Below are 21,159 nucleotides of genomic sequence, written 5' to 3' on the forward strand. Positions count from 1 at the left end.
GGAGGAGGAGGAGAGGAAGCAGAGGAAGGAGAGCAAACAGCTACGATTTCTCAGCCTGGAAACACCACCGGACGGAGAACCGTACTAGTGTTGTAGTAGAACCGTAACCGTCTAAACAGGCCTCATTGAGCAGCTGGTGTTGTGACCGGAGCCTGATCCGGGTTAATGCTGTATCGAGGCCAGAGGAGCCTGGTGTCGGAGCGTCCTTGTGCTGACTAGAGGGCGACAGGTCCGGGGCAGATACCACCACCCCGCTCCGCTGGTGCTGCAGCGGCTCCATGCGGGGCAGTGTCCGGGCAGCACCGCGGCAGGCTCGGGTAGCTCGGGTAGCTCGGGTGGGTCCGCTCTCGGCTCGATGGGGCTCCGGAGCTGCTGGAAGTCTCGCCATAAAAGCGGCCGGCTCCCCCCGCTGCTGCTGGCGGCTCTGGCCTGGCTGTGTGTGACCCCCTGCGGGGGGGACACGGGGACAGACCCCAAGTACATCATCCAGAAGGAGGCAGAGTTTGATGTCACCTACAACGACACGGTTACCAGTGTAAACCAGACCATCTACGCCTTCAACCACACCGTCTCCAGGAATAGGGTGAGTCTGGGAGCCTGGTTTATGGTTCTGCGTTACATCGACGCAGAGCTTACGGCGTAGGGTACGCGGCGACGCGTACCATACGCCGTAGGGTCTGCGTCGGTGTAACGCGGAACCATAAATCAGCCTTGAGAGCAGGGAACTACAATGGTGGTTTTTACCAGGTTTTTCAGTGTTTTGGTTGTTTCTGTCTCCATCTCTCAGTCGGAGGGGGTGCGGGTGTCCGTGGACGTGATGCAGCAGTATTTGGAGAGTCCCATCCTGTTTGTGGTTCGGCAGAAGCAAGCAGTGATGTCCTTTCAAGTCCCTCTCATCCTCAGAGGCCTGTGAGTGACCTGCACTTCAATACATCTGCTTAACACCCCCACCCCACCCGAAATACACTATATTGTGGTATTTTGAATTTCCCCATTTCCTGAGCTTGTCATCTACGCAGCTTCTCTAAAACTACAGGCTTTGGCAGTAAACAAACTAAGAAACCAACCACATTATTGCTGACACATGGTTTAGCTGTATATTGTGAGATTTTGGCCAAATCAGTTCCTCCCTAACTGCAAATACTGTAAATATGTAGTCTCTCCTCTGGTTTATTTTTTAATTTGAAGTAAAAACTTGATGCAGTGGAGCAGTTCAAAGGTACCCAGCTGTCATTGCCACAACTTGTGTGAAGGACATTGAGTTTTGGACAACTGAGGGAATATGATAAGCCTTTCTTTTCAGTACTCACTTTTCTCTTTTATTTATTTTAAATGTGTGTTATTTGTTTTATTCTAATGTATTTCAGTCCTCTATTCAGCACTTTGGTTAGTGATTGGTGTTTTTTAAAGTGCTTCATAAATAAAGTCGGCCTGGCTTGGCATGGCAGTTGTATTTAAGTCTGCTGATATATTTTCTTGGAAGAAAACTGCTAAATTCACAATTTTTCTCTTTCCTTTTTTTTAATCCACCGGCCCATTTGGCATGTGATCTTTGGGTCTCACACATTTAGGTACAGTAGTCTCCGTGGTTATGCAACACCAGAATATCCTTGGTGCATTTTGCTTGCGCAGTCCCGTGGCGAGACATGTTTTAGTTGATCACTAATGAACCTTGGACTTTCAGTTCCTTTTCCAGGATACACCAGTGCAGTTTTCAGAAACTGTTACTTCCATTTGTAAATGAATTGTATCAAAATGTTCTCAGTGACATTTCCTAGTAAAAGGGGGAATACAACTTCTTGTTATGCTTATTTATTTGCTTAAATCAATATATCCTCACACTGCACAGTATTTGGGAATTCACTCTATTCATATAATATTAATTTAATATATATATAAAAAAAAAACTTGGAGATCAACCTGTTTGCATTGCTATTATTTCTTAATTTAACATGTCTAAGATACTATCTAGTATCTAGAGTATCTGTAGAGCAAAGGCCTCTCAATACACAGTTCAGTATAATTTATTTATATTTATCATACAAAGCTTACATCTTTTGAGTGGGAACTTAAACTCTCATTTTTCTCCCCCTCTGCAAACCTCTGTCTTGTTATGTGTCCGTCTAGCTACCAGAGAAAGTACCCTTACAAACACGTGGCCCGGACACTGTGCCAACCTCCAACCCGAGCCCTCTCTGAGACCCAGTACTTCTATGTTGACGTGTCTACTCTGTCCAGCCAGGGTACAAACTACCAGCTCCGAGTCAGCCGTGTCGAGCATTTCACCCTGCAGTGAGTGATATGATAACACAATAATAAAAACTTAAAAAGAACACACACACAGTGATAGGGAGCTGCCTGTATGCTCAGCTTAATGCATTTGACATGTGGGTGGTTCTGATAGTTGGCAAACAATGATCTGCTGGTAGAGTTGACTTTTTGTGTTCAATTTGATCACAGGACGGACAAGAAATTCAGCTTCATTGCGTCGCCATCTCAACCTCAGGTAATCCAGCCTGACACTCTACTTCAAGGATGTTTAATCTTTATGCAATAATGATCTCTCTTCATTTGCTTCCTTATTAAAACATAATTTGAATAATCATTTGAATAGAAATACAAACATTTTTAAATCTGATGACCTTTTCAGAAAGTTGGGAAAATACTGTCCTGTAAATAGTAAATGATGTGGGTTTTGTCCCCCCCTCCCCCCAGCTGGTGGCACATGACAGATTCATGACCTATGGATTAAAAATGGAGCATACCTGTAGTAAAAATAGCAATATGTCACAACACAAATGACAGTAACATCCTTTATTTCATCTGAGGAAATATTACACTATACAAAAGCACTTACTATGTTTTATCCAGTGGGAATCTGTTGCGTTTGACCTGTACAACAGCAATGACGCAGTGAACCGTGCAAACTGAATTATGGGTAGTGGCTTCAGAAAATGAATTCAGAAAATGACATTAATCAATGCACAGCTTCCTTAACATCACACCAAAGCATTTCAGGGAGTCTTGGTTGACATTTGATGTTTAAATATTTGCACTGGTCCCGTGGCTGCAAGACAAGCTGAAATCACCACGCCTCCACCACCATGCTTCACAACTGGTATGAGATATTTATAGGTGTGTTTCCTTTAGCGGGGATTCAGGGTAAACCCGCCTGACTGGAACCTCTAACGGGGCTGGCCCCCTCCTCAGCCCCTCAAGCGGTGTGTCTCCATTACTTTAGTGCCACACAAGAACCAATGACCAAACAAATAACACTGCTAAATGACGAGGTGTTGGTAATGAACATTTTTTTGGTGTTTGGTGGACAAACAAGAAGAATGCAGCAAAAGAAGAAACAAGTAAACCTTAATGAGACATGTTTGCTGCATTTTTCCCCCCCTAAACACACACCATGGTGGTAAAGATTTAAGATGAAAAGAAACCCCCCTGCTTGACCTCTTTACTGGCGTGATGTCAACAAGGCCTGAACCGACTTGTCAGCCCATCTATTGGTTTTTAGTGTCATCAAATGTACTCTCAGCAAAATGTTTGTGGTTCAAATGGTTCAAAGTGTTCAAGTGAGAAAGCTGAGTGTACTTTAGAAATCCCAATCAGCAAAGACCCAACAGCCTACGAATCAGGGACAGTCAGCCTGTATTTTAGCCAAGTTCAAGTGGATGCAAGACACCGTGAGATGTAATGAATCTTCTGTGACTGTAGAAATTGTGCAGCGTATAAGAACCTTTTTTAAAGAGAGGAGGCAGCCCTTACAACAAGCTGCACTTGGAACATTATTTTGTATTTGTAAAATCATTAACTTTGTAAAGGTAAATAATATAGAATGAAGATGTTTTCGTTTGTGTATTTGTGCGCTTAGGCGTATACTCTTAATGACATGATCTCATGTGATCCAACTTACTCTGCAAGTTTCCACTTGCATGATGCAGATTACAGCTCTAAGGGTCATGTACATGTATTGATATTGAAGGTGCCAGAATGATTGTTCTCTGAAGTTTGTTTTTCTCAAGATTTTGATTTAATAATGTGTGTCAGATTGTTCCATCAACACAACACAAACACCCGCAGAGTCTTTTCCATATTTTTCCATTTCTCTGAGTATTTCACTCTGATCCTGGGACAACATTGATAAGTCATCCACTCCTTGGAATATTGTCAGTGATCTTGAATGGTTCCAGTTTGTAAATACTTTTCCTCACTATGGAAGGATGGGCTTGTAATTGTTTTGGAAATACCTTTTATTATCCGTTGAGATTAATGGTCAGCAGCTCATTGCGGATTTCTTTCCTCTTGGTCCCTTTATGGGTTACAGTTTCTTTTGATGACTTTATTAAGGTCATTTAGCAGCAGCTCCCTGGAAGCAGTGAGGATCTGCTTAGTCTCCACACACTCTTTCTGCATTTTGGCTTAGTTTTAGTAAAATAGTAACAGTACAATATATCTGTTTGTTGACGTGCATGTGAGGTCGTATTTAGGTCATTCTGAGGCCTGATAAGAAGCTTTTTTTTCTTACATAAACATTGGAAATGTAGCACGTTTTTAAAGTTCAATGGTTTTAATGTGGATCAAGTAACAAATTTGAGGTTGATCTTCCACAGTTTGCCTTGCTGACTGTTTTTCCCTCTTCTTTTTATGTCCTTTCTTACAGTACTATAAGTATGTATTTCCAGACGGGGTGGACACAGTGATCGTCAAGGTCAACTCAGACATGGACTTCCCCTGCTCTGTGATGTCCATTCAAGACATCCAGGTAAAGTTGGGCTGACTTCTGCTTTGTTCTCCCCACACCAGACGCCTCCCGACCTCAGACGACCGCTGCCTTAAGCTCTGTCGCATTCTTGACCCACAAATAACCTTCACTGAGCCAAATGCAGCAGATTCTGTATAGTGTCTACTACTAAAGAAGAAAGTAGATACGACACTATAGTATTATTCATTTTTACACATTAGGAGAAGATTAAACAGCTGTTTTATACTTCTTAATGTTGTTTTTAAAATGTACAACTGCTATTATTTTATGAACCAATCTCGATGCCTATGTTTCCCATTTCAGTTTCTCTGTTTCTTTTCTTTTCAGTGCCCCGTCTATGACCTTGACAACAACGTGGCCTTCATTGGGATGTACCAGACTATGACAAAGAAAGGGGCCATTACTGTGCAGGTAGTTTATCCACGCTAGGGAAGATGCTTTGTGCAATGATGCAATAGTATTTGGTAGGGGTGTAACAATATATCGTGCCACGAAATTTCGCGATACAAAAACGTCACAATACGTGTCGTGGAGGTGACAACCTGTATCGCGATATTGGGTTATTAATATTAATCTATTGTGTTGACTAGAAACGCGCATCCAACCGCGACCGCGCGGACCAAAATCTTACTCTGCTCAGAAGAAAGTAGTCCCGTTTTGCGGTCCCGATCATGGGACTCTGGCAGGGTTTTGAGCTCTGAACCTTTACTTATGTAAGGCTGGTGTAGAGTTAAGCCTTACCTTATTAAATTAAACCTTTTTCGGGTCGTGAGTAGGATAAACACGGGACAACTTCTGCGTGAGTTTGCGTGTACTTCAATGTCCGCTCAAAAGCGTAGGATTTCAGAACATCAACACGACACCTAGTGCTGTATCACTCCGCCCAATCTAAAACATACTAACAACTGATATACTGACTAGTGTAATTATAGTCCCTGATTTACAGAATATAAAGAATATATTTATAAAATAATGAACCCTGAATTACCAAAATAACCTTCTTAACAAAAATAAATCTCCTCTTACACTTATAAGGTGAGCATGAATCAATCTTTTTTATGATGTAAAATTGTATGTATTTATTTACTTTTATTTATTTATTTAATTTTAGTTGTTAAATTTCTGGAAAGAAAAAACTCAAATCATACATGAGAGAAACTATTGTGTTTGTGTCTAAATATTTGTACTTGTATGAAACTGAAGATGCATAATGCAAACCTGACATTTACTTTTAGTTCAGTTTGTGGAAAATGGTTGGTCTGGCTTTCTCTTTAAAACTTAAACAGTTATAAAGCATTACATACTGTAACAATAGGGCAAACGCACAGTATTGTTTTGTATTTTGTGTCTTTCAAATTAAAGACAATTTTTTCCAGTCATATGTTCCTCATTCAAGGTTGTTAAAAAAATACTGCTATAATATCGTATCGTGACCTCAATATCGTGTATCGTACCGTATCGTGAGATTAGTGTATCGTTACACCCCTAGTATTTGGAAACTGCTACGATGAAGCCGACTTAAGACTTGAAGAAAGAAGCACTTTATGTGGACTCATATCCCTTCTTCCCACTTGTTTGTCCAGAGGAAGGATTTTCCTAGCAACAGTTTCTATGTGGTGGTAGTGGTAAAAACGGAGGATGAGGCGTGTGGCGGTCCGCTGCGGTTCTACCCCCTGAGACCTGATGAGCTGATTGATGCCGGCAACCGCACCAAGGTCGTCGATGTGTTGGTCACTCCTGCCATCAAATGTGAGTCAGACTTGTATTAATATGAAACACTTGTGCAAAGTGGAAAATTGACCAATTGTATGCTGCTATGATTCTTGTGGTGGTGGACTTCTTGTACTCCACTGGCTCTTGTAGAGCTCTTGCTGGATGGTGGTTGTTTAGTGTCATCAGTATTTCAAATGCTGTCCTAAATGTTGATAAAACCTATTATTTATTTCCAATTGTACCTATATCGTTTGATGACTGTAGCCATAAGTCATCTACTGGGCAGAAAATTGCTCCCCTTATATTATCACTAAAGATAGAAGTTGTTGTTGTAGAAGCTAAAGGCCTCTGACACAAGTGTGAATATATAGTTACTTTATAATCAAATGACATAATAGGACTTTTTTTATGTTCATATACTTTAATCGCAAGTTCCTGCATTAGGATGTCAGTTTATTAAAAAAGATGGGATGCTGTGTAAAACAGAAGTAGTAGAATGCAATGATTTGCAAATCTCATAAACCCATATTTCATTCCCAATAGAACATAAACAACATTTTCAACATTGAAACTGGGACATTTTGCCATTTCATGAAAAGTATTAGCCCATTTTGAATTTTATGGCAGAAACACATCTGAAAAAAGTTTGAACAGGGTGGTGTTTACCGTTGTGTAGCATTTCCTCTTCTTTTAGCAGCTGTCTATAAACATCTGGGAAGTGAGCCCAGTTGTTGGAGTTTTACAGTAGAAGCGTTGTCTTATTCCTGTCGTCTGCAGGATTCTGGTTGCTCAACATTCCTGGGCCTTCATTGCTGGATTTCTCATTTTATGATGGGCTAAATGTTTTTTGTTGAAGAGCTGGGCTGCAGGCAGGCCAGTCCAGCACCCAGACTCTGCTCCTGCGATGGATGCAGTGTGTGGGTTAGCATTGTCTTGCTGAAATATACAAGGCCTTCCCTGAAAGAAATGTCTGCATGGGAGAATATGGTGCTCTAAAACCTCCATGTACCATGTGACACTTGTCATTCCAAATGTGTCAGCTGCCCATGCCTTGACAACAATGCAGCCTCATACCAAATTCTCCTTTAGTTGTTTTAGATTCATGCCACTTATTTGACCTTTTGTTGCCCCTGTTACAACTTTTGTTGCCATCAAATTCAAAATGAGCTAATATGTCTCAGTTTCAACATCTCATATGTTGTTGGCAATAAAATGTGGGTTTATGAGATTTACAAATAATTTCACTCTGTCTTATTCAAATTTTACACCTTTTTTTTTTTTATTTTATTTTTTCATTAGGGCCCGAGCACTTACAGTGCGAAGGCCCTTTTGTATCTGTAGGAATTAATTTTCTCGTTTTTCTCATTTTTTTTAATTTTATTTTAATTTTAATCTTTCCGACGAAAGGAGGGCCTTTTTGCCCCCCTAAACGTGCCCCAAAAGTCACCAAATTTTGCACGCAAGCCAGGCCTGGCGAAAAATTTGATATTTAATGGTTTGCATTAATGAGCGTGGCCTAATGGCTCAACAGCGCCCCCTAGAAAACTTTGTGCCTCAAGCCCCACAATACGGTTTGACGTACATGCACGAAAATCGGTACACACCTGTATCATGTCGCAACTTAAAGAAAAGTCTCTTGGCCCCATGGCCATTATGAATTAATCGTGTAATTTTGGTGTGTTATACATCAAAATGTGCGTCTCGATCCTGCGACGATGCGCATTACTTTTCTCAGTCAAAAGTGTTACCGTGGCGACGATAGACTCCAAAAAGTGCGCCCCCCCCTTCATCTGATTGGTCCATATCTGATCGTTCCTACTTTCTGCCATAACTTTTTAATGGTTTGATATACAGAGTTGTGGGTGGTGTCATCTGCTAAATGTCTAGGCCTGAAGAATCTACATGCAAGTCATACAAGCGCTTCCACTGCAGCACGCCTGAATGTGCACAAGGGTGCGAGGGCCCGTTCATCGCTGCTTGCAGCTTTAATTGAGGTTGTAATAGGAAATATACGGTTGAGCCACCATGTGGTCCTGATGTGTGGCTCTGATCACTAAGCAGTCAGAGTGCTCCTAGTCTTGAAAAGGGTTTTTTGTTATTACAATACAAGCTGAATACCATCAAAAGAATGATGACTGGCCTCTTCAAAATCATCTGGCAACAGAAATGATAAACCATCTGCCACTTATAGTGACCAACTTAAAATTGAAGCGAGTGCTAGTACTGGGCCGGTGCTATCGGGCCAGTTCCGACCAATGAACTGGCCCGATAGCACCGGGGGGCCAGGACCCCAAGTCCTTTATTAGGTTCTCAAAGGCGAAGCAGGAAATCTGTAAAATGAGAATTTGCTTTTGAAACTAAACTTAAGTTCACAGATGTTGAATAAATATGGTGCTTGCATTGTTTTGGTTGGTTAAAATCACGCCCCCACACATGACGTAGCAGTTCTTGGATCCGTAAATTATTGTAAAAATGTCCTTTTTTTCAGGAAGTTTCAGAAAACCAGTTTCAAAATGAACAGCCACGTGAAAAGTTCACGAAAGGCTAATTTGAAGTTGCATTCATGTCATTTTAAGACCTAGTTGGAGCCAGAGGTGGTTTATTAAATCAATTTTTTCTTTTATTTTTTTTCTTTTAGTTGTGTCCTGAAAAGTAAAACTTACAATTTTAAAAGAGGATGTACTTTTTCATGTTTATATTCCATTTGAAACATCTCATCGGCCTCTATTTGTCTTCAGACTTAGTCAGTGTTGTTGTCAGTCTTCCTCCTGGTGTGTCACTAATCTCAATGTTACGGGAGGCTGAAGAATGTTTTGGCTGTGCCTCTGCTTCTGGGGAATTTCATCAAGATGTACCATGAAAACACAAATTAGACCCAGGCATCCAGAAAGATGAAAGTCAATTACTGTAACAGTGTTGTTGTTTTTTTTAAGATAAAGCTTAGTATAACATTACTACACCGTTTAATCATGGAGCACTGGCAAGTTTAACCAAGACTGAGGATGGTTTTGTGCATTTATCTCTGTCCACAGCGGAGAAGTATGTGATGGGCATGCTCTTCTGTCTGGGCATCTTCCTGTCTTTCTACCCGCTCACCCTGCTGGTGGCCTGTGTTGAGAACAAGCGGTAAGAGTCGGAAATCATCATTAGCAAAAATGGAAATAAATGTGACATTGCATAAGCTTATCAAAAAGACACTCCAGTAAATGCTTAGCATCATCATCTGTGTTTTTACTTACAGTATTTATTTTAAATCAGGCAAAAAAAAACCAAACCCAACAAAACATTTCATTTGTAACCAAAATTAGAGAGCACTTTGCTCCACGATTATTTATGCAAATGTGCAGCTGCTGTTTATTCTCTTTGTCAGGCGGTTAGGTGCCCCATGTGACTGAACAGTTGAAATTACATTTCAGAGAGACATGCACAACTTCCTGTGTTAATATCCAAAGTTCACATTTGCATTTGATCACGCTACAGTTAAGAGGTTGAACCAGAGAGAGATAAAACCAAAGCTTGTGAGCATGTCTGCTCAGTTTGGAGGAGGCTCTTTATAAAGCTCAATGGCCCGATAAAACTTAATGTTCATCCGAGTTTTCCTCAGCGACACGTACTGTAGCTCTCTCCCTGTGAGCCTTTTATGCAAAAATGTCCCATTTGACACTAAAAGCTGTTAACGCACTAAAGTAATGACATAAGGAGCTCTTTTTCTGAGGTGAGTTTATCATCTGTTGAATGGCAAAGTTGTGGCTTAGAGATCCACTGCAGCTACCAGACCGTAGAAGACGAAGCAGAGCAGCTGAGGAACTGGTAAAAACTGCAACCAATCCAATATTAACCCTTTTTTGTTTACTGCACCCATGTTCCCGCGCTCTCTTGTTTATTTTTTCCTGTTAATTCCTTGTGTAGCAGAGCAGGTGTACAGTCTTGTGCAGTACTCGAGTTGTAAAATAAAATCAGGGGGGATGGTGGATTTTATCATATGGGGACAGATAATTTGTGCTGATTACAAATAATATAATATATTACAAATAATAGCACTGACCAAAACAATGACAGGAAAGAATGACATAGCAGCAGTTAAATGCAGCCTTCTGTAAGCTTTAAATATCCACTGGGCTTACATCAAATACATCAAAACACAACAATAAAAACAGTTTTCTGAACTTATCAATATGACTCTGTCCTTCACAGGATAAGTACAATGGATCACTGCAAAAACTCAAAATCTTAACAAGAATATTTGTCTTATTTCTAGTTAAAATGTCTCATTTTAGTAAAAAAAAATCTCATTACACTTAAAACAAGACTCATCACTTGAAAAAAAAAAAGTAGATTTTCACTTGAAATAAGTAGAAAAATCTGCCAGTGGAACAAGATTTTTTTGCTTGTAATGAGAAAATAAATCTTGTTCCACTGGCATATTTTTCTACTTATTTCAAGTGAAAATTTACTTGAAACAGGTGAAAATTGTCAAATAAGTTATTTTTCTGGTGTTATTTTTCTGGTGATGACTCTAAATGTTGAAATAGCAGTAAAACCACATTCATTGATGAAATGACATAAGGGATGGAAAGGAGGGATGGTAGTTTTACAGGGGGGATGATTTTGACCTTTTTTATTTCAGGGGGAGTGCCATCCCCCCTCATCCCCCCTCCATTCGAGTACTGGTCTTGTGTGATATTCCTTAACAAACGTTCACTTGTGAAGATTGAAATAGCAACGAGATATCCTCTGTATTTGGGACGACTTGTGCCACAGACAAATTGAAAAAATCAGCATCAAGTTAAAACTCTGTGACTAAGGAGAGGGTTAGTAGGCGTAAGCAATCCTAAGTACAAACACACACTTCTGCACATTCTGATGATATCTTTTCTTAGGGAATGCAGTGTTTTAATAATGAGAATATTCAGTCCTTTTTCATGTTCACGTTTCTGTCTCTGCAGAATGAACAGGAGGAAGGACTTGTTTCAGATCCCTGCAGATCTGTCGCCGGCTGAGACAGGTAACTCATTATCTAGCTGTGATGGAGCCGTCCATCACTGGCAACACGTTCTATTAAATGAACAAGATGGAAAAACCAAAAACACGTTCTAATAATCTTTGTCACCCTCATGCTTACTGTGTGTGTCTGACTCTCTTTTCCTCCTGCTAATGTGCGATTCAGCCTCTCTTCTCGGGAAGAACGGAGATGGTATAATAACACTTACTATTCTTGTGTGCTTGCTCCCCTTTCTCACACTGGCTTGCTTGTCTGCAGATGCTCTGCATGCAGCAGCTTGCATGGTTAAACACATACATCTCTGGAGTTTTAGTTCTTTACAGAACTGTAGCTCCTGCCGGTTTGCATCCTTCCAGGGCTATAGCTTTTATGGCTTTGAACAGAGAAAGATGCAGACTCACCTCATTGCTTTTTATGTACAAGCAATAGCAGGTTTGTTCACTATGTTAATTTGAAGCACATTATGAGCAACATTGGGGCTCAACAGAAGCAGAGACAGTAATTGAGATAAATGCGTCCGCTGCTGATGTGCTTCTCCAGCTCCAGGCTGAAGGCATGATTTGATTTTAAACCACACACCTCATGCAGTTTCCTTTCACTGCAGCAGTCGCTGCTCTGCACAGGATGCTACTCATCTCCACACACACACACTGAATTGTTTTTTAGCTTGTTCAGCCTTTTACAAAGAAAAAAAGTTTTAAAGCATCAATTTGATCTTTGATCCTTGTGTGTTTATAGACCAGGGGTCGGCAACCCGCGGCTCTAGAGCTGCATGCGCCCTAGTGGCTCACTGGAGCTTTTTCAAAAATGTTTGACCTTTTTCTTCCTTTTTTACTTTTTTTTCTCTTTTTTCCCCCTTTTTTCTTTTTTCTCTTTTCTTCTTTCTTTTTTCCTTTTTTTTCCTCCTTTTTTCTTCCTTTTGCCTTACCTTTTTAATCCCGACATTTTGACTTTTTTCTCGATATTTTGACTTTTTTCTCGACATTTCAACTTTTTTCCTCAAGATTTCGACTTTTTTCTTGAAGTGCATAATCAAAAAAAAATCTTCCCCCAGTTATAACTAATATTTATACATGCAGCATGTGTTGCCTTCATTCTAAGGCTTATACACGACTTTTCATTTTTTGTGGCTCCAGACATATTTGTTTTTTGTGTTTTTGGTCCAATATGGCTCTTTCAACATTTTGGGTTGCCGACCGCTGTTATAGACTAACAGTTTAGTGTTGTAGTGTTGGATAATGTTGCTTGTGGTAGTTTTTGTTTTGATATGTTCAGTCCATTAATGTGAGTATTCATTTGTTTAAATGTGTGTGTTATTTATTCGCCTCCACAGGCAAGACCCCAGCCTCGCCGTATGAATACGGCTCCTTTGGTGAGTTTGGGACATACTTGCTTCAGTTATCGTCTTTGTTTCAGAGATTTAATGAACAAACGTTCTGTCCTCCAGCCGACAACGGCAGCACACTGAGCTCAGAGGCCGTCACTGACAGCGCCACATCAACCGACAACAACTATGGATACATGGGTAGGAACACTCTTGAGCAGTCTCCGAGCCCCCACAGACCCGTCGGAGCATTTCCCCCCACAGCCCGGCTTGCAGCTGGCCTGTCTGTGAGCAGCTGCAGTCCCCTCACTGGATGTCTGTGTCTTTTTGTTCATTAGGACAGGAGCCTTTCAAACGCCGACCAATCCTCAATCACCTTCACCACATAGCCGTCCGCATCGGTGACACTCTGCCGCAAAAACTATTAGCAATCAATCAGCACTACGTAAATCACACCTCAATGAAACCTTGCTGCAAAAAAATAAGCCAGATTTATTATCTGATGAGCTCCAATGAAACCTAAATGACACCCAAAGTGAAGAGATCAGAGTACCAATAATCAAGTTGATTTTTTAATTGTATTTTTTTTATTTAAAGGGGACATATTAAAGAATAACTAAAAATTCTTAGCTTGAGACACATGTTTGAGTTTTTTAAGTCACTGTTAATGTTAAATAAATGTTAAACTCAGCAGGCTTCGGAAAAGGGTAGCACGAATCTATCCTGCCCATTTCAAGAGAAGCACTCCTGCGGAGGAGAGGGTTGGCGTCAAGTCATGCGGCCGACTCGACTCCCTATAATCGACTCTTGTGAACCGCGAACACGGATCTAAAGACATGGTTCAAAAAGAAGTCTTTGTACTGCATCTCTGTGGTATTTTAATCGAGGAATTCACAGATACTTGAACAAAAACTCATGGAAAAAGACAGCTTCTATGAAAAAAAAGCATAATATGTCTCCTTTAATGACTTTGAAAATGACGAATCACTTCTGAAAATGGCGAAATATTTGAGAAGCTTTGCATCACCTTGCAATTTTATTCATCCGTTCCTTCATGCCGTTGCTCATATTGTCCCTTCAGTCAACTGAAAGGTTTTCTCCTCACCTCCCTCTGTCCGTCAGAGCGATCCCTGGACAGTGTTGGACGCAGCAGGCAGGAGTCTTTGAGCTCTGTGGAGGAGGATGACTATGACACGCTAGATGACGTCAACTCAGACAAGAATATCGTCCGCACCAAGGTGCGCCTCACCTGCTTTACTCACTACACACTTCAAACAAAGGTTTAGGGTGTTCAAATTCCCTCATGACTTATCATTTTCTCTCCTTACTACAGAAATACCTGTGTGTGTCTGACCTGGCACGTAAAGATAAGAGGGTTCTCAGTAAGAAATATCAAATCTACTTCTGGTGAGAACACGCATACGAATACGCAGTCAAAATCAGAAAGTGATGTTTGATGCAGTGAGTCTTTTACATCTTAGAGTGGTTTACACCTCATATTAACATGGATCTGTTGAGAAGTGGCACTCCATATGCAGGTGTACATGGATTTTTTGATCTCGGATTGTATGGACTCTTCAGAGGTGGTTGGGGCTGTTTCAGAATTAAAAGTGCACGGTTCAAAAGCCTCGTTTTTTTTGTCTTTAATAAGCAGATGTGTGCAGGTGTTCAACATCATTGATATATCATCTCCCTCATTTCCATTTGTCACATTGAGATGTTTCTCAAAATACCCCCATTAATGCAAGTCTGGTTTGAAACACAAGACTTGAGCCTCTGAGTAATGTACATAAGTTAGGTTTTTGCAGGAATGTTTGTGTTTCACCTGAATATTTATTCCTTAAAATAATGAGGCAGTGACATCAAATTAAAGATTGTCTGTGGAGAAGCATGGAGATGTAAAGAAACAGTTTAAACACATTTAGGTCTTTGTAACTGAACGTATATTAATATGAGGTGTAAACAGTTTATCTAGATCTAAGATGTTAATAACACTTGTGTGTTTGTGGTTATTACAAATGTAAGAAATAGTTCGTATTTCTTGATCATTAGAAATTCTGTCGTCATGGTTCTATCTAACGTTTGTCTTCTCATCAGGAACATTGCCACCATTGCTGTTTTCTACGCGCTGCCGGTCATCCAGCTGGTCATCACCTATCAGACGGTACGCTGATGAGGAATTAAAAACCGATCAAGAAGTATTGATTATGCTGGTGTGATGCTAAACTTGATATGAATGTCAGCACTTCATAATGAAGCGTGAACCTCGTGTCCTTCAGGTTGTAAATGTGACAGGAAACCAGGACATCTGCTACTACAACTTCCTGTGTGCCCACCCCCTGGGAGCCCTAAGGTGTGTTGTAGTCTACGTGTGTTTTTATGTCTTTATAGCGTGTGTATTTCCATCAGGAAAGACACAGGTGTGTGTGTGTGTGTGTGTGTGTGTGTGTGTGTGTGTGTGTGTGTGTGTGTGTGTGTGTGTGTGTGTGTGTGTGTGTGTGTGTGTGTGTGTGTGTGTGTGTGTGTGTGTGTGTGTGTGTGTGTGTGTGTGTGTGTGTGTGTGTGTGTGTGTGTGTGTGTGTGTGTCTAAAAGAGTGACGTGATGAAGTTCTTCACTCCTTGTCCTTCACAGCGCATTCAACAACATCCTCAGTAACGTTGGTTACGTGATGTTGGGCTTCCTTTTCCTCCTCATCGTCCTAAAGAGAGATATCGTCCACAACCGAGCCCTGTTTCGCAATGAACCCAATGCTCTGGTGAGGCACGTGCGCGCTAACTGGCGTACGCAACAAGGATCCAATGTAAACCACTAAATCAATGCTGCTGTAGCTGTGTTTACAATAACATTTAAATTCATTCCTATGGTGTTTTTTTTTTTTCATAATTATCCTTCATTTATCAGTTCTGACTTGTGGGTCTCGCCGGTCTTCTCCTCGCTCCTCTTGTCCCTGCAGGAGTGTGGCATCCCGAAGCACTTTGGTCTGTTTTATGCTATGGGAACAGCTCTGATGATGGAGGGCTTGCTGAGTGCCTGCTACCACGTGTGTCCCAACTACACCAACTTCCAGTTTGGTAAGACCACTTTCTTTCCACCTGATGGGGGATTTTGAAACCAGCACAAAACAGGCACAAAATCCTTTGAGACAAGTTTGCACATCGTCTCTGAAATGAAGCAGGCAGATGCTCCTTGCAGACGAAGCTCAAGTCAACTGCTGATCGGTTGAAAGTTGAACTGTAGAGTGGATGATGACATCACAGATAAGAAGCAGAGTTGTAGGGTACAACAATAGACTGTATAAAACAATGGACGAAGCACTAAGTCACATGACCCATTGGTTTCTGATTTTGGTTTTCTTCGTACCGGGCACAGCCATGTTGCTTGAGAATCTGACGGGAACACACCCATCGCATGTCACTCAGTTAGCTTTGCTGCTAGCTCCTCCAGCCGAACCCCGTCCAGAATATCTGCAAATCAAATCAATCTTTATTTGTTTAGCGCTTTTCACACAAATAAAAATGCAATGCAAAGCGCTTTACATAAAACATAACCCCCCCCCCAACACAGACCAGGCCAGAACGACCCACAGGACGACACCCCTGCAGGCCAGAGTCACTCCCAGCATGGAGGCTCCCCATGAGGAAACATGCAGGATTGCTGTCAGACGTTTACAGCCGAATAAACCGTTTAACATGTTGACCCAACGGCAACTGGATGGAAATAAAAAATCCGTTGACCGAGGGGGGGTTAATACAAACGGGTGTTTGCTTCGTTAAGCGCGGTAGCGTGACTATTACGGATGAGGAAGTGATAAAGGCTAGCCATAGGCTGGATCGACTGTCATAAATCACATTAGAAATACATTTAGTGCTTGATATAAACTCTCCTGGTGTGGTACAAAAGAAATGTACCCACTTCAGAGTCGTCATGGATGTGAAGTCAAACAATTGAGACCCAAATAGTCTTTTGAACCAGGCCGTAAATATGTTTATTTCGGTTCTAAAGTTGGACATTTTAACATGGAGGTAAGTGAAGACTGACTCGCTTTTGCAGCCAGCCAGTCAGTCGAGGAACTGCAACGAAACTTAATTCCTCATGAGCGTCAATGTGGAAATGTACGGAAGAGTATTAGGGCCAGGCAGGAGAAAAATAAAAATAATATTTTAGAGGAAGATTTTTTTTTTTCCATTATGCACTTATAATGCACAGAAAAAAAAGTTGAAATTTTGAGAATAATGTTGAAGTACAATTTTGAAAAAAAAAGTTGAAATGTTGAGAAAAAAGGCAAAATTTTGACTTTATTCTTGAAATTGTATTTCAACATTATTCTCGACATTTCGACTTTTTTTCTCAACATTTCGACTTTTTTTTCTCAAAGTGCACAATAAAAAAAAAATCTTCTCTCAAATATTTTTCCTCCTGTATGGCCCTAATACTCTTCCGTAGGAAATAAGATAGTTTGCTCTTGGGCACAACAACAGCAGCCTTTACAACTTAGGGCTCTCTGAAACTGCCCTCTAGTGGCAGAAGACGGCTACAACAGGAAGATGTGCATCTGCAAAGGTGTGTGGAGAGTGAATACAGTGCCTTGACAGAAACTGCTTTTACATAGCTCAATAAGTAGTGGCACTCTAATTTGAAACTTACATACCCAGCAGTGAACCTGACGTCTCCCTCCACACCGTTATAAAGTCTGGACATCGTAGTTTTCAACTTGTAGCTTCTGGTTCCAAATCCAGGAAACCACTGCATGACAGTATCTTTCCTTAATCTATGTCAAATATTACAAATAGTACAAATATTCACGTGAGTCATCACAGAACAATAAATGTTCACCATAAATATAAACATGATACATTTGAACTGTTGTGATTTACTTCTTAATTCTTTTACTGACAAAGTGAAACCTCCTTGTGCTTTCATGTTGTCTGCAGACACGTCCTTCATGTACATGATTGCTGGGCTGTGTATGTTGAAGCTGTATCAGAAACGACACCCGGACATCAACGCTAGTGCGTACACTGCCTACGCCTGCCTGGCTGCGGTCATCTTCTTCTCTGTGCTGGGCGTGGTATGCATTCATGCACGCACACCGACACGCTGTGTAAAGTCAGCGCCGCCCCGAGTCCAGCTCTTAAAAACATGCACTTTTTGCAGGTGTTTGGAAGAGGAAACATGGTGTTCTGGATCGTGTTCTCCGTGATCCACATACTGGCCACGCTCCTCCTCAGCACACAGCTCTACTACATGGGGCGCTGGAGGCTCGGTAGGAAACAAAACACATTTAAATGAGTAGAACTTTGAATAATAAAAGAAATGACGGAAAGATAAGAACTTCATAAAATGTTTCAAAGTCACCAGCATGATCTTGGTATGCATGTGTGTACTGTATTTATTTCTTTTCCAGAGCTTTTCTGTAAGTACTGTGCTGGTAACTTAGTGTGGGGGTTAATCACTAATGTACAGCAGTTAAAGCCGTCTGGAACATTTCAATAAGTGCTAATGTTCTCGTATTGATCAGCCAAATCCATTCCTTCTGATTTGCTCGACAGCTTTTTAAAGTTTCTGTCGTGACAATTAAAAACCACTGAGGCATAAACTTTCATTTGTCACCAACATATAGTAATATTTCTGTGTTTCATGCATCAGACACTGGTGTCATGCGCAGGATCGTGTACGTCATCTACACAGACTGTATCAGACAGTGCAGCGGACCCATGTACATTGTGAGTAAAGACCACGAACGTCATGGTCCAACATCACCTAATTACTCCCAGTATTTAGGAGTCGGTTGAGATTTTTTATGACCGTTATTTCTGTCTTTCAGGACCGTATGGTTCTGCTTGTGTTGGGAAACATTGTTAACTGGTCTCTGTAAGTTGAGTCTCTCTCATGAATAAGATCCTAGAAGCCTCGTGCTCTCCTGCTCACTTCCCTCTGTGTCCGCAGGGCTGCTTACGGTCTCATAAAGAGACCTAATGACTTCGCCTCCTACCTGCTGGCCATCGCCATCTGCAACCTGCTGCTCTACTTTGCCTTTTACATCATCATGAAGGTGCGTCTCTTCAGCCCATATGAGTACAGTTAATGTTCAGAGAAGTGGTGAAGTGTCTTGGTTTGCTGTACGTGAAGAGTTTTCCCTGCGTTTCAGCTGCGGAGTGGTGAGAGGATCAAGTGTCTGCCGCTGGTGATTATCCTCTTTACAGCGGTTGTCTGGGGCTTCGCGTTGTACTTCTTCTTCCAGGGTCTCAGCACCTGGCAGGTCGGTAACGCTGCTATCATTGATGTCGTTTCTAGGGCTGGGTATCGATTCAAATGTCAAGATTCGATTCCGATTCTTAATATTCAGAATCGATTATCATGATTCGATCCGATTCGATATTGATTTGGCTTAGTGTTATTTAAAATGTTTTTTGAGCTGTTGCCTGAATTATGACTGTAAAATAACTTGTGAAATAATAATTTCACAATAATTATTGTGAAATAACTAAGAAATAAATACAAATATACATATAAAAAAAGGGCCTTTCAATATCCATTTAAAGTGCAAAAAAGACAGAAATTGCAACAGTTCATGCAGTAAACAAATCATTTTAGCTTATCTAATTTATTCTGTCACCACGCACACATATTGCCATGAAGCACCTGGCATTTTTCAGAAGTGTCATGACAAACTGTGTGTCCGACTACTGGGATTAAAGTTCACCTGGCGAAAACGATGAAAAAAAAATAAAAAAAAATCGATCTTTAGACATAAGAATCGATTTTTAGGAATTAATATGATAATCGATTTAGAATCGGAAAATCGATTTTTTTTCAACACAGGCCTAGTCGTTTCAGAAGAGTACACGAGTATCTAATGTTTCTCTCTCGGCACAGAAAACCCCGGCGGAGTCTCGTGAGCACAACAGAGACTGTATCCTGTTGTCATTCTTTGACGACCACGACATTTGGCACTTCCTGTCGTCCATCGCCATGTTTGGATCATTCCTGGTATAAACATGTGATTTTGTTCTTTTTCATCCACCCACAATCAAAAAAAGCATTTGACTTAAAATGCCCACCTCTCCCCCGTTCCCTCCCAGGTCCTTCTGACCATGGATGACGACCTTGACGCTGTCCAGAGAGACAAAATCTACGTCTTCTAGATGTATCTGGTCGTCCGTGAGAAGCTGTGCTCATCCTCTGCCTTATCGCCTCTTCTCTTGTTTGCATCTTCTCCATGATTTCAAAGAAGCACAGCCACCAGGGTTTTCTCAGGCTGATGAGCGGCACACCTCCGCCTCTCATGGCCGGCGGGGCAGCCGCGGCCGCCCCCCCACCCCCCCCATCGCCTGTACGGACACTCGTGTGCCAATCGAGCTGAAGCGCCGCCGAGCAACGCTGAAGTGTTTTGTCCTCTCGCTGCGATCATCGATGTTGCTGTTGTAATCAATGTTTACTTACTGCTGATGATGAATATAACTGTACACACAGAACTGTCTAATTTAACTTATTTTATACTGTCTGCATTATACTTGACCTTTATGGCAACGATGCATTTTGAAATTAGTTTGTACGTTGTGTGTGCGTGTTTACAAACATATGTATGCGATCATGAATCCTGTCCAGTCCCGGTGGCCTTCAACATTTCTAATCATGTTAGTCACATACTGTGCTCTGATTGCTCAGATCCTATGGCTAAAAGTCCTCGTTGGAGAATATTGATGATGATGATTGTACTCACTTCTCGACTGCCCTCGTGTATAACTTTGAAAGTATTTTTGCACTGTTCCGTATGAAAAATGGATTTTATTGTCGAATGTTGCATTGAGCGGTTACTGAAATAAAGGTCTGCTTTTCAGACGTGTGTTCGTCTTCCTCTGCACCGCGCGTGCTGATAGAACCCTAAAGCAGTCGCTTTATAGTCTTAAACAGAGGTGTCAAGTAACGAAGTACAAATACTTCGTTACCTTACTTAAGTAAAAATTTTGGTTATCTATACTTCACTGGAGTAATTATTTTTCAGACGACTTTTTACTTTTACTCCTTACATTTTCACGCAATTATCTGTACTTTTTACTCCTTACATTTTAAAAACAGCCTTGTTACTCTTTCATTTCGGCCTTTAAACTATCCAGTTAAATTGCTCCATCCGGATAGAGTGAATTTGGTTGGATGAGAAGTATAAACATAATACCATTCCGACACCCTATTGGTTTGTACGCGTCTGCTCTCTGAAACACATGTTAATGCTCAATAGTACACATATATGGTTCTTTAATATATTTGCATTATACTAAGATGCATTCATTTTCAATGGCTTTTGTCCTTAATGGCTTTTTCCCCCTTACATTACTTTTACTTTTATACTT

At 41.0% G+C, this 21,159-nt stretch overlaps 1 protein-coding gene across 2 annotated transcripts; it reads left to right on the forward strand.

Moving 5' to 3' along the window:
- Positions 1–20,648, forward strand: sidt2 (SID1 transmembrane family, member 2). 2 transcript variants are annotated; one of them, XM_061718965.1, is made up of 26 exons: positions 1–583; positions 788–909; positions 2,128–2,292; positions 2,461–2,506; positions 4,667–4,768; positions 5,096–5,179; positions 6,352–6,517; positions 9,514–9,607; positions 11,428–11,486; positions 12,817–12,855; positions 12,931–13,008; positions 13,146–13,208; positions 13,930–14,045; positions 14,141–14,214; positions 14,905–14,971; positions 15,087–15,160; positions 15,440–15,563; positions 15,762–15,879; positions 17,740–17,876; positions 17,963–18,071; positions 18,455–18,531; positions 18,633–18,679; positions 18,755–18,860; positions 18,957–19,067; positions 19,685–19,798; positions 19,891–20,648. In XM_061718965.1, the coding sequence occupies exons 1-26, from the start codon at positions 356–358 to the stop codon at positions 19,951–19,953; spliced, it is 2,583 nt and encodes an 860-aa protein (XP_061574949.1). In that variant the 5' UTR covers positions 1–355; the 3' UTR covers positions 19,954–20,648. The 2 variants fall into 2 exon arrangements, with proteins under 2 accessions (XP_061574949.1, XP_061574950.1); XM_061718966.1 differs by lacking the exon at positions 13,146–13,208.
- Positions 20,649–21,159: the final 511 nt, after the last annotated feature.

Source organism: Cololabis saira, chromosome 4, assembly GCF_033807715.1.
Source record: "Cololabis saira isolate AMF1-May2022 chromosome 4, fColSai1.1, whole genome shotgun sequence".
NCBI lineage: Eukaryota > Metazoa > Chordata > Actinopteri > Beloniformes > Belonidae > Cololabis > Cololabis saira.